The 14,614-nt window shown below is 39.3% G+C and overlaps 1 protein-coding gene across 2 annotated transcripts in view; it reads left to right on the forward strand.

Moving 5' to 3' along the window:
* Positions 1 to 14,614, forward strand: part of veph1 (ventricular zone expressed PH domain-containing 1) — a 96,889-nt gene that overhangs the window by 68,194 nt on the left and 14,081 nt on the right. The window contains exons 12-13 of one of the 2 annotated variants that reach the window (XM_085429617.1): positions 1,643 to 1,760; positions 2,054 to 2,319. In XM_085429617.1, the coding sequence (XP_085285743.1) occupies positions 1,643 to 1,760; positions 2,054 to 2,196 (261 nt within the window). In that variant the 3' untranslated portion in view covers positions 2,197 to 2,319. Of the gene's footprint in view, positions 1 to 1,642; positions 1,761 to 2,053; positions 2,320 to 14,614 lie in introns of those variants that run through there. The other variant, XM_085429616.1, reaches the window with a different exon arrangement.

The following is a 14,614-nucleotide window of genomic DNA, read 5'->3' on the forward strand; positions in this document are numbered from 1 at the left end:
ATCTTCTCGAGTTCTTCTGTGAGCCCTTGGTATTTCTCGAGCTTCTCGTGTTCCTTCTTCCTGACGTTGCTGTCATTCGGTAATTCTGTAAACTCTTTGAAAGGTCTTTTAGTGCTTTTCGTGCAAGGGTCTGTGTGTTGCATGTAAACCACAAAGTGACGAGTATAATAATAACAGCAATCCGGAGCTACGCCAGCAGCTCAGGAAAAGCTCCGGAAAAGTGCAGCAATCAGTGCAAGAATTCTTCCATGAACTTGATCATGATTGTTTTAACCCACTTAAACACATCTTTTAATGAAATGTTTTTTATTCTTTTTTATTAAAAAGAATATATTTAACATTTATGACAGATAGTTAGATAAGTAGATACTTTATGGATCCCACAAAAGAAATTGTTGTTTTATAGCAGCATGATAAAGGATGAAAATAGTACAGTCTACAATAAAGTTAAAGTTACACTGTTATGTATGATTTAATCTCTTTGTTTTTGAGTTACCTCAGTTACAGCTGCTCCGGTCCCTTGATTGATGAGCCAAGAGGTGAACTAGATGGAGAACTGCAAATTGGCTCATTCCATAGCTCTGGATCATGGGGGGGAAATGGAGTTCGTTATGTTAGTTTCAGTTAGGTTTTGTGTGTTTTTGTGGGCTGATCAGCCCTGTTTAAGTTTCTTTGTCTCATTTAGGGAGGTCAGTTTGTTTGAGTTGCCAGTATTGTTTGTTGTTAACTTTGAGTAGATTTCTGTTACTTTGACCTCTTTTATGGGCACAAGATTTTGATTTTTTGTATAATTTAACCACCTTTGTTTTTGGGTTAAATAAAAAAACTTTTTTTCGGGACTTTAACCTGTGCCTGACTTTCTTTCACTCGCTCAATCACGAGGGGTTTTATAACACGAGAGAGTATAAACAGGTATATATACAACAGTGAGAAAAACAAAGAAGTGAAAATTGATTAATTAAATGCATTAATAATTACTATGTAGACTATAAATCTAAGAATGATGTTGTAACTTTCACCTTCCTGTTTTGGCTAAGTCATCTTATGGTCCTCAGCTGGTCCTCGTCCTTTACCTGCTTTCTTCTTTTTAATTCAGCCCGAGCCTAATTTTTGTACGTGTTTTTTTGCCTTTTTCATGCAGATTCCAAAGCTTCCAATGATCCATCTTGGACACCACTCAGTTTTCTCTAATGTTAAATTCTTCTGCTTCAGCACAGATGCCTGATCTCTCCGTGATATTTCTCATTACATAGAGAAATGGGAGCTGAGCTGTCCCGCTGATGTACTCATTCCTTATCTTATCCATCCTGGTCACTCCCAGTATGAACATATGCACCTACAGCTCTGCCTCCTGTCTTTTTGGTATTGCCAACACCTCAAACAATGCATCATAGCATGCCATCTTGTAAATCTACCCTTTCTCACTTGCTGGTATCTCTATGTTACAAATCATCCCTCACACTCCTCTCCACCCGCTCCACCCTGCCCGCATCCTGTTCTTACTCTCTCTTGTGCACTGTCCGCTGCTTTGGATGGAGGCAGTCACTATTGATCACAGCAGATAGAAAGTTTAAATAGGACAGTTTAGTATTTGAGATGCTCAGTTGTTCCATGTATTTGTTTCCTTTCCGTTTGCCTTCAGGACCTGGACAACCTTCAGATCCAGCTAGAAGAGGTGCGCTTCTTCGACTTGTTTGGATACAGTGAGGAGGAAGGAGGCTGGCTCTGCTTCATGTGTAACAACCCTGAGAAAGCTACAGGTACACACACGCACACATATATGCACGCTAAGACGTGCACTGAGAATAGAAGGAATGAAGAAATGAGCTCTTCTTATCTGAAAATTGAAGCCCTCCACCTTTATAAACACTTCACTGTACATTTCCGCTCTTGCATATCGTCAAACATTGAAATTACACACTTTGCCTCACACACTTTGTCCTCCTGCGGTTTCCCCTGAATGGCTCCCATCCTTTTCTGTCTTCAGAGGAATGAACAACAACTAAAGTGGGATTTTAAAAGATTGCTTTCTCATTTCATGTCATCTCACCAGCTCTCTTGGGCACAGTTTTCTCTCTCTGGGGAGCTCCATGGGATGTTTTCCCTCAGAATGCCTTCGAGGCACATGACCTTTCCCCGGAAAAGTCAAGGAAAGTGCAGCAGAGAGCAGCTCTTACAAAACAGCTGCCACCCTGATTTAAGCATTTTTAAAGTCACTATAAGCAGTCAGTCACTTCCACCATGACTCAGATGTGATTGCTTTACTTTGGACTGGTGACCTTTCGGTGAGTGCTTTGTGCTGATGAAGTAAGACTTGGAATAAAGATCCATTCTTAAATCACTGTTGGTTTGAAAATTGCAGTGCTTAAAAATGTATAAACCATTCATAGTTTGCTACATTTCTGCATAAATACTACCAGAAAGTCCCAAAATCAAATAAAGAGAAGCCAGTTTAAAGCTAAACTCATTCTACGATCAGGATTTAATGAAAGAGATTCGGGACCATTGCTAACCTCTCCTGGAGTGCTCAAGCAGAGATCCCTCCAGGAGCGAGGCATGTAATCTAGTCACGTAATAGTAGTCGTGTAATAAAGTTTAACTGTAAGATGCTCCATGTGTGCGCGAGTGAGTGAGAGTAACATCAGTGGTATGTAGCCTCATCCGTCTGTGAGAGCGTGGCGATAGATGTAGCTGCAGCGCACAGAATGTGCTTAAGTGAAGTGTGTTCACTTCATCTTAATGGAATGAAGTCCAAGTTGGCCCAGATATGAAAGCAAGTAACGAGCTATGAACCAGGCTAAACGGGTAGGAGCCATCAATCAGACAGAGCATGAAACGTGTTTTAAGCTAAACATTTCTTCGCATTTTTGTAGATGTTTAAATATCATTTATTAAAAATACTGAGGAACTTTTACTTTGTGCCATGCATACATGAGAGATCACTAGGACATTTACTGTTGTATTGTAGCGTTAAATAAATAATTAGAGAATCAGCAGAAAGCCATATTCAAGTTTTGTGAGGTTTTCTTTCGCTTTATCTAATGAGAAAATTCTTATAAAAGGCAGGTATAACTAAAGACGCTGCCTCTGTCTGTGTGTGTGTGGCAACATCTCAAATAGATGGACTACAGGTCTAGATTGGCTAACCCTAATGTTCAGGCCAGCTGTGGATACTTGGAATAACACACAGATCACAGTCCACTTGGATGTGGCTCTTTATAATAATCAGAAATCAGATGAGATTAATGAGAAGTCTGTTTAAACAAATGATCTTCATACATTTAAGTGGTATTGACATTTATATGGCTCATTTCAAGACTCCTTGATATAAACAATACAGAAGCCAATTGAACTCCATTCTTTGCGCTCTGCTGCTAACCGGTGCATTCACTGACCTGGCTGAATGACTGCAAGGAATGGATGGTTACCTTTTTAGACTCGTGCCAGTTTCTCTTCATTACAGGAGGATTTAGAAGGGGAACAGTGATACCCTGTGTCCCTGTGGGGCTCTGTGTGTGCCTACAGTACTGTGCAAAAGTCCAGAGCCACTCCCAACTAGGGGTGGGTTTTTATAATCGATTCATCGATTAAAATCGATTCTGGCTTGGATAACGTAAAATCGATTCATTTAAATCCTGAATCGATTTTTTTAATATAAATTTATTTTGCTTGAAATGCCAGAATCTTTGGTGACATCTCACAAAATTTGAAGAACCACCAAACAGTTAAGACAGTAAATGAGAGCAGGTACACGGATTCTGCACATAGACTTAAACACACAGTGCGACCCGCGGATCAGAATCAGTGAGATGTGCCTTTCTCACGGTTGGGGCTGAAAGCCGACAGCTCGCTGATCCTGATGTTTCGGCGGGTCCGCGCTTTGTGTTTACGCCCTTTTTGCGCCGATTCTAAAGCTGTTAGTTTGATCTCTCTCCAAACAATATTGACCGAACCAGCAGCAAAAGAAGATCCAAACGTAAAATCGTCATGAATTCACTCTGACTTTTACTGTTTTGCTTCCACCGCGATGCACAGCTCTCTCTCTCTCTCTCTCTCTCTCTCCCTCCCCCCCCTCTCTCTCTGTACTTCAAGAACAGTTTCCCTTTCTTCATTATTCGCTTGCTTGTTACGCACAAGTCTACTGTTGTTTACAGCGCTGTCAGCCGCTGTTTTTTTCCCTTTTACATTCTTCCGAAAAGAAAACCTCATTTCTGCTGTTCAATACTGAACAAATTTAAACTTTTTAAAATTATTCAAAATGCAAAACGCTTAACCGTGTCTCTAATAAAACCGCTGTAACTTCAGAGGTAATGTTCATATGTTGATTAATGGTTTTCTTTCGTTTTTGATGTACTGCAGAATATTTTTATAAAATCCCAGGCCAGGAAAACCACCTTCATGTTTTTCTGTGTTTTATCTTCAGCTACTTTGACACAAAGGCATCTGCTGTGATGCTTACACCTTTGATAAAGTCTTGCGAGTGTCAGCTTCCTTTTTATTGATACAAAAATATGTAAATGTACTGATTTGAATTATAATATTTCTGACTGTCAAAATTTCCCAGATTTAAATCGAATCGAATCGAATTAAATCGAATTAAATCGAATCGTGGATCGAATCGATTCGGGACCTTGTGAATTGGAATTGAATCGATTCTAGAAATCAGTGACGATACCCAGCCCTACTCCCAACGTCTTTGTATTTTGCCAGAGTTTGTTCTCATTTTTCAAGTGCTCTTGAGCAGCTGTTCTCCATGTGTTTCGAACTTTTTCTTAGGACATTGGCTGCTTTTTCACTTTGATTCAGTCCAGTCGTTGTAGCATTTGCAGAGAAATGTTTTTTTGGTTTTTTTTAGCCACTTAGCACTGCCCTATGAATCATCATAAAAAAACTCACAGGATGAAGCAGTGTTGTCTACACATAACAGATAACTTAGCAACAACCCATTTTCAAATGGTATCTTTAGGCACTTTGTTACCAGCGGCCTGTCACAACAACATATAACACATGTCCTCATTTATTAAGTTGAATCTACATAAAATGCCAACGATAACAAATGACCAAGCGCAAACACTGTGCTGCTGTACTGAAGAAGATTTTTTCTGACAACTTTTTACTTTTACTTCCTACATTTTTAAACAAATATCTGGACTTTCTAAGTAAAGAGAGTCTGTACTTTGTCAACTCTGCACAATTTAGCAGACATAAAATAGTGTTTTATGTCTGTCAAAATAGTATTTTCAGGGTGTCCTTACAAAAACTAAGGAAACCAGAGAAGTGGAAGACAGAACAAGAGGTAGAAGGCCTAAAAAATTATCTATGGCAGATAGTAGCAGAAGTATCTTAGGTGTAGGGATGGGTACCGGTGTCCGGTGCCATATAAACGGTAGTAACCAGACCGAAAAGCAGCGCACATTTCGGTGCTTTATTTCGGTGCTTTTTTTTCCTGAGCTGTGATACACTTCTAGCCAATCATTTTACGTTTCCGAGGATAGTAGGCGGGTCCAGGTACGTACGTTCTTTTAGAGCAGAGCTACAGATTAAAAATGTCCAAGGCGAAGCGGTCAAAAGTCTGGCTGTACTTCACAGCAAAATATGCAAACTCAGCAGCAACAAGTGCTTTAAGCTGATACTGTGATACTGTCAAAGGAGGCAACACCTCAAATCCGATGAAACACCTGGCGACGCATAGCGTTTTTTTAAAAGCCGAGAAATGCGCCGTATTTGATAGCTTGCTGTGAGACCTCACATCGAGCACATCTGCTGCGGGTGTGATGCCTGTTATCGGACCCGGAGTTAGCAACATCCCCAAAAACCCGAAGAGGAGAGTCCTGGCCCCTAGCCCTGCCAGTGTAGCAGAAATGATGACGGATGATGATGCAGCAGCAGCCGTTCTTCTCTGCGTGAGTAGCTTAATGTTGTTCGTGTGTAATTTACGTTGAGTAGGCTAACCATGTTATTACATTAATGCATGTAAGGTGAACTAGCAAACATCATCATAGCTACATGCGGCTGTCCTCTTGTTTGATGGCAGATACTCCCTTCACCCTGGCCAAAAAGGCTAAAATGACCAAAGAAAAAGAGGGAAACAGTTAAACATGAGAGGTTTTTGGACAAAGTTTGTGTTTTTTCCATTGTTTAAGCACTGCTTCCAGCCAAGAGTGATACCATATATGCCCTATAGCTGCAGAAAAGGCTAACATTGTTATCTTTTTACAAAAAACCAGCTGAACATGAGAGGTTTTTGGACCAATTTTGTGTTCTCCATTCTTTAAGCACCGGTTTGAGCACCGTTTGAGCACCGGCACCGTTTCAAAAGTACCGATTTGGCACCGGTATCGGATAAAACCTAAACGATACCTATCCCTACTTAAGTGTCCATAAGATATTAAGATACTGTTAAATGTCTTTATGTCCTTAAGAAATAGGGGGAAAAATCCAACAAAGACCACCAGAATTGGACTCAGTGGCAGGGTGGCTGTGAGGAAAAAGGGAGAAAAGTCTGAAGTACAGCAAATTAGACAAGAACTGGACTGAAAATCAGTAGCAGCAAGTCTGATGAATCCAGATTTAAAATTCTTGGTTCAAATCCTCATCGATATCTTATCGAAACTGATAGAATTATGAATGCAGAAAAGTACCATCAGATTTTGATCCACCATACGATACCAGCTGGAAAACATCTGATATCTAACAGCTTCATTTTCCAGCACAACAGTGATCCCAAATGCACTGCCAATGCAGTAAAAGCATATCTTTATATGATTGTAGGGTCTTTATGTTCCAATATAAAGGACCTTGAGGTGACTATTGGCACTATATGAATTGAATTGAGTTGAAAACACACAATGGCACTTATCAGTCATGGATCGGCCTCCCAGAGTCTGGACCTCAACATTACTGTAGCATGCACATTAATCTCATGTCGACAGAGAACATAAATGCAGCCAACATCCAGAGAAGAGCTTTGAATGTCCTTCAAGGAGCCTGGAGAAATATTCCTGAAGACTGCTTAAAGAAATATTCAGACTGTGTTGAAGAGTAAAGGTGGTCATACATACTTTCAGTCCTGTTTGAATTGTATGGACTCTGTTTTTTGTCTTTCAGTCTGTATTTTGATGAATATTTGCACATGATTCAATAAATCGCTGCACCTGTGTCACATTCCCCTGACAAAATATAAAGAAGTGAGGTGTATAACAAGACTTTTGGACTACACCATACTGTGTATATATATACATGTTTCTTCTATGCATGGCTGTCTTGATCAGACTTGGACAGATGTTATAGTTTTTGTTTTCTAACAGTCCTTTTAGAAAGAGTATATTACGTTGAATAAAAGTACATTTTTTAAATAAAATGATTGACACCAAGCCCTGCGGCAGATTGGCGACCTGTCCAGGGGGAGCTCTGCTTCTCGCCCTAAGACAGCTGGGATAGGCTCCAGCACCCTTGAGATCCTGAAAAGGATAAGCGGAAGAGGATGGATGGATGGATGATAGACACCACCTTTACAGATTTTTTGCACCTTGCATTTATTTCAGATAATTTAGTTTGTTGTCAAAGCGGTATTACATCTACCTGATGAGTACAAATCTGCCCAAATGACTCTTTTGTATTTAAACAGTTCAGTTAACCCAGCACATTATTATGGCACCTGGCTCTGATTAAAACACACAACAGATAAAAATCAGAACATGTACATTACTGATTACTGAGGACACTTGTTTGTTAAATTTAAAACAACCGAGTCAGAGAGAGAAGTGGCAAAGGAACCAAGGGTATCAGCTAATAGGCCCCGGGGGATATGGTTGCCAAACACCACAATTTCCGTTTTCTTTTCATTCAGAATAAGGGAGTTGCCCGAAAGCCATTCTCTGACTTCTCCCATGCACTCGAGGAAGCAGTGCAACGACGGAGCAATGTCGTCATGATCTAACTGAAAATATATTTTTATATCGTCGGCATAGATGTGACGAGAAATCTTATATTTTTTAAATTAAGCCTAGGGGGAGCATGTATAATGAGAATAGCATTAAAAACAAAACAAAACTAGATCCTCATTTTGAGTTTTGAGCCTCGGACTGGTACCGGTCCGAGGCCTGGGGGTTGGGGACCGCTGATTTAGGACATTCTTTGCCTTATATTTCTTTTCCAGTTTAATACCACAAATCTTTTAATCCAGAGCACTGTTGTTGGAATACACAAAGCATGGAGTTTTGATCTGTCTTGCAGAATTCGGAAAGGAATTCCCAAAAGAAGGTGCAATCTGATTGGCAGAATTTCCCGCTCCTAAACCTGTATGCATCATATCATTCACCAATGATGGTGCCTTCATAGATGTCCACGTTGCATGCCATGTGCTTCAGTATGTTCAAAGCATGTCGCTGGCAACAAATTCAAAGTGGCTTTTTTGATATTTATTCTCTAATTTTTAGGTAAATATAGAATTTTTAGTAATGAAGTAATTAAGAAATTATTGTATTCTGTTGTTTATACTTAATGCAGTGTTACCATTTTTTTCAATATGGGTTGTAATATGTAGCTACTGAAATAGTTTTTTTGAAAAGCCAAACTGTTGCCCAATTCAGGTCATTTTAGCAGAAAATGACCTGAATTGCTTCATTCAGTATGGAACAAATGCAAGATTTATTGCACTTGTTCTGTACTGGAAATGATTGCATTTATGCAGCCAGACTGGATTTACAGGAAATGTATTTCGCGGCTTTAGTCATGGCAGTACAGTTCATGGCACATGAACATGTTTTCACGTAAAGGAACGTGGTCATAAAACAAGACTGCAATAACGTATTCAAGGCCAAGACGGAAACTCAGAACCATCCCCTGGGAACTTAGTTGTCCAACTGAAAGCTGTCCAGTTTTTTAGCTGAAGTTACAGTAAATGACAGAAATACACTCAACTCATCTCCCTGAAAAAACTGGAATATTTTACTTTTAGATGGCTTTTTTTTTCCACATGTCCGTTCACATATTTACATGTATGCATGCTGTTCATATAGCAAGCGGCACCCAGCCAAGATTTGACTTTATAATACTTTATATGGTTGTGCTACAATGATTAAAAAATTAATTAATTAAAAGAACTTGCTGACTTGGCCAGAGTAGACTCAGAGGTTACACACACACACACACACACACATCCCCCAAATTCTAAAATACATCAACTCCCACCCATTGAGCTCTGAGGGGGAGATATTTGTGGGGAGCGGCTGGTCTGAAAACAATGTACGTTCCAGTTTGCTCCCCCGTCCATATGCAGAGACAAACAAGGCTGTGGTCCCTTCCCCAGAGACGAGTGTGTATTTGTGTGTGTTTGTGTGTGCATGTGTATTTTTCCACAATAATCAAAGATGCAATCAAAGACTAAACAAGAGGGATGGACAGAATGAGAGAAAAGAACTGCGCTTCCATCCGCTCAGTTTTATGGGAACTTAAATGTTTGAGTGAGGAAAAGTTGATTCCATGTGTGGCTTTTATGACATCAGTGTTGCTTCAGTGACCACAGCATTAAAAGTGTTTTGAGAGGTGGTCGGCACAAAGGTCACCTGAAGTCAACAGTAGCTTTATTTCAATCTGTCATTTTGAATATGCAGTAAAAACACTGAAGATGCTTTTTTTGTTTTGTTTTTTTTACAGAAATTTTCAAAGTCTGGCTGCTTGATATGAAACCAAGACGAACCACTGTGTAATTTTTAGGGTGAACTATAATACAGAGTATTTATGTTGTGAAGACAGTTTCTACAAAATAAAGTGCACCAAGTGCTTTTTGTTTTAAAAACTGACTTGCTGTCAAGGTGCTTATCTGTTTAGAGCTTACTTCAGGATTGTCCAGTCTCTGTTTTTGTTTTACTTTAAAGAAGTACATGTACCTGCCTAAGCGTCACTTATGAACACCCTTATGACTTAAAATGGTATTTTATTAGGGAAAAACTATGATTTGCACAGACGTTCAATGATAGAAACACCACTTGGGCAAAGTAACAACAGATTTAACCCATTCTTCGACCCCTCCTACAGGAGGGCAGGTAGGGTGTCTCTTCTAGGCAGGGCCCGCCCACCGGGCACGTGCCCTCACACCTCTAACTCAGACCTGACTGAGGCACACTGTCATGAGCAGGGTAACTAGGCCCCCTGGGCTTTTAATCATCCTTGCCCAAAACCACTTTGCCTTCTGAAATCCTACCAGGGGCATCCAGACAATGTAGCTTCAGGGCTCTAAAGATAAAAGAAAAAATAGGAAACTGGTTAACCAGACTAGTAATGTGTGAAATGATTTGATATAATTTTGCATAAAATATTTTTTTATTTTGCAGTATCTCATTTTTTTTTTAGATTGTTACTCTTTGTAGAAGATCCCTGCACTCTCAAAGTTTGCAGTAAACAAAAGTTATTTTTCCTTAAACTCGACAATGGCTGGAAAGAGGCATTGCCTGTTTTTGTGGAAGCTCCATCTTTACGAAGGGGAAAGACTCTGTGTTGCACACATCATGGCTCAACTCACTAATATTTATTCTCAAGTATTTTTAAAGTCTAGCTCTTCAAAATAAGGAGAGCTAAAGTGACACAACAACTGATACTAACCTATTTTTGACATGTTTCTGTAGTTTTACAGTTAAATCTGTGTAAGTTCATGAGATTCTCCTTTCCAGAAGAATTCCTTTGGGGCTTAGAGGGTTAAATGATGTGCAAATTCTCGCATTCTGCTATTTACATTTTGCTCAGCATCACACTGTTTTTGGAATCAGGGTTGTAAGATGATGATGTTGACTGAACATCTGAAGACTTACTGTGTGCCAGCCATAGTTTATCTTTGTCAGACCATCTAAACTAAGTTTCTGAGCAAGTGTTTCTCCAGAGAAGAGCTCCTGTGTTCCGCACACAAAAGGCCAGCGTGATCCGTCACTCTTAAGGTGCCTTCAGACGAGAAGCTTTTAACAGGCGCCAACTTGTTGTCGACCAGATCCAGTGGCTCGTTTCCAGTTTTCTTTAAACTCTACTGCGTCCCTATGAATGATGTGACTTAATGCGGAAACAGCTGGCCATTTGAAGATGCCCTAAAACACATTTGATATGCAAGAACCATTTGCCATGGGTGTAGCTAATGTGGAATGGACACTTTTGTGCAAGACTAACCACAAAATACATCACATTTATTTTGGAACTTTTACTTTTCTGTGTAAATTATCTTCTTTTTCTTTGAACCTGGCTTCAAAGAAGTTGAAACTGGTGTCTCTCCCTTCACAGATTCTCACAGAATCTACTGTAAGCATGAAGCAGGTATCTATTTACCTTCACAAGTGAAATGGCTAGGTTGGTGGTGGAAACAATGTCCAAGTCTAAAGGAACTCGAAGAACATCATGCACTAATAACATATGACATAGACTTTATTTTTTCAACTAAAAGATGAGAGAAACCATGCCATTAATAGCAGCTCCTTTGTTCAAGCTGAATGTGTTTACAATTTGTAGAAGGAGCACTTGGTGTTGAGACATGTTGTGCCATTAAAAAGCACATGGGAAAATGAATGGAATGAAATGACGGGAGGATAAAATGACAGAGATAGAGAAAATGAAAGTGTTGAAGAGGGTATGACCTGAATGTTGGAAGCCGTGCTCTACAACAAACCCTGACGATGTAAGTTTTCAATTTACGCTAATTGCTACAAGATGATGGAGAGAGGAGCGAGTGTTCAAAGCGAACTGCTAAGAGGTGTGTGTTTACAGTACGTGTGTGTGTGTGTGATATGAGGGAAGCACGTTAAATATTTAAGGAGGCTGATGACCAGAGATGGGCAGCAACGCGTTACTTGTAACGCGTTACTGTAATCTGATTACTTTTTTCAAGTAACGAGTAAAGTAAGGGATTACTTTTGCAAAAACGGTAATTAGATTACCGTTACTTTCCCGTAGGAATGCTGCATTACTAAAACCGTGATTTTTTTGCGAGAATGTCTCATGACAGTGACGTAAGCAAGTGCGACGTTCGTGACAACAGCTGTGTGCAGATCAACAATGGATCGAGTGCGGGAGAGAGTATGAGCGTGCAGCGTTTAAAGTGTGGAAGTACTGACCTTACTTTGAGTTTGATTCCATAAAAAGTGACAAAAACATTAGCGTCCATCGTGCGTGGGAAGAAAACTTCTTTTTACAGCGAAAAAAATCCCTAAACTTCCAAGCAAGCACTGAGTGCGCTACGACGTAATGGGAAACTCACAGAGAAACTCGCGGATTCTTCCACTGACCGCTGCGGCACACCTGCACCAGGGTAAACCTCCGCCTACGCCACTCCTGCTTTACAGGTGAAAATAGAGCAACAGGACAGCTAGTCTTTGACTTTATTTATTTTCTGCTGTGTTTTACTTGCATCTATTTGAAAGACTGAGTGTAAACACCAAAAATATATATATATTTCATGTGCTGGAATGTGCAGAAAATAGGTTTAAAACAAATTTCTTCCAGTCAGAGAATGTTGCATATAATTAAATTTTTGCTTGATGCATAGAGTTAAAAGATTAAAACTAATAAAACAAGATTTAAAAAAGGACTTTTCCATTTGATTACATTTTGTATGATGGATTATGTAGATAAAGTAGAATTGGGCTGAAAGATCTATCGCTTTATCACCTATTCAGGTTGTAAATCGTGTTTTTAAAAAGTAACTAAGTAACTAAGTAATTAATTACTCTTGAAAATAAGTAATCAGTAAAGTAACGGGATGACTTTTTTGGGGAAGTAATCAGTAATTAGTTACTGATTACTTTTTTCAAGTAACTTGACCAACACTGTTGATGACACATTTGTCGGAACACAGGCCCATTTAAACAATGAGAAGAAAACAGTGTAAAAAGGTTAAATGGGAAATGTTCCACAGATGCATTTCTGGAAATAAAGATAAGAATTAATATCAATTGGAAAAAAGTCCAGTGTTTCTACAAAAGAAATACTAAAGGCATAAAATCTCTTTTAATGCATACATCTTTAATTTTTGTAAATCTGAGTAAGTTGGCATGTAGCTAAAGGGCAACGTTCTGCTGTGCAAAATGTGACTAAAATTACAAACTGGTGGAGTTTCCATACACAGAGTCTGTAATGGCCCAGACAATATCTCATCTTTTCTTTCCTCCCTCTGTCCTACCATTTTTCTGGAAGACGGGTTTAGTTGGAAAGCTGGGTCTCCATGGCATGGAAAATGTATGTGATACTTGCTAATAAAAATTCAACAAAGCCTTTGCAATGTAAATATTATTGGTCCCAGCACGGAACCCAGTGGAACTCCATGATTATCTTTAGTATGCTTATGGCCTTTGTCCTTCATTTCAAGTCCTAATTAACAAAGGAACAAATCAATTTTGTAATTTTTTCACAATCAGAACTTCAAAAAGGAGGATTATCCAGTATAAATTTATTAGCTATTCACTTGTACCTGACAACTCGCTAGCCAGTGAGTGTGTGGTTTCACAGTCCTTGCTTGGTGATAGCACAAATACTCATCTTAAGGCTTACAATACGTCCATCTTTTATGCTGACTATGGTTTGGAATTTGATCAGGAATTAATAATCAAAAACATTACAGCAGCATCTACAAATACACAGAATATTAAGTGAAACAAGAGAGAAGGGGCTGAATGAAGTAACAAGCAGGCAAGGAGAAATATAAAACAGGTAAGCATAAGATAATGATGATGAGGATGATGACTGTGATTAAAGCTGATTGTCCACTGGCCTCTTGCTCATTATATTTTTAAATGGAAACAGCATGATATTATTTAGAAAGTAGAGCTTGTATCACTGCACATTTGTGTGCCTTCAATTTTGTTATTTTCACAGGGATACTAACAGGATTTAGCTGAGCCATTTCACTATTAAGCTAATTATGATCTGTCTCCAGACACAAACTCACACAAACACACACATACAGACTTCCAATCAGCACTCCGATATTCGATCCGCTCCACCTGATGGGCTTCAGCTTCCAGCTCCTGTATAACAGAGCCTCAGTCATACACAAACACACACATACACTCCCAGGAGCCGAGAGGTTCCCAACCATTTTACTAAGCTGGCATTCTGAGGCCTCTGCACAATTATGCTAAACTATCCTGAAAAACACGAGGAATGCACGAATAGACAAACTGACACATATAAATACAAAGCTTTAACTGTACACAAACACACACAGCCTGCTGGAAGCATCCTGCAAAACAGACTGAAGCTTAGGTGGACATTCAGTTTTTGCCCAAAAACAAATTAGCAATTAATATGTCTGCAAATTTCACAATAGGGTCTTTTCATACATCACAGAGTGAAAGTGAAAGGAGGGGATGAACAGAGAAGAAGTACTTAGACTATTCCAAGAACAAAAGGAGGTCAGAAGAACCTGACACACACACACACACACACACACAGAGAGAACTTGTTTCATTTTTTAAAGCTAAAAAGGAAAAGCGCTTTTCACTTCAACTTATTATGGAGTGCAGCCCGTGGTTGGTACAACTCCATAATACTTTATGATATACTGTTGAGTTCAACTACTGGAATGTCTTTGAAGTGTGCGTTAATGACCAGTTCAGTGTGTGTGTGTGCGTGTATGTGT

Source organism: Copadichromis virginalis, linkage group LG14 (genome assembly GCF_057382275.1).
Source record: "Copadichromis virginalis isolate Kocher_CV1m ecotype Utaka linkage group LG14, C_Virginalis_male_GT1.1, whole genome shotgun sequence".
NCBI lineage: Eukaryota > Metazoa > Chordata > Actinopteri > Cichliformes > Cichlidae > Copadichromis > Copadichromis virginalis.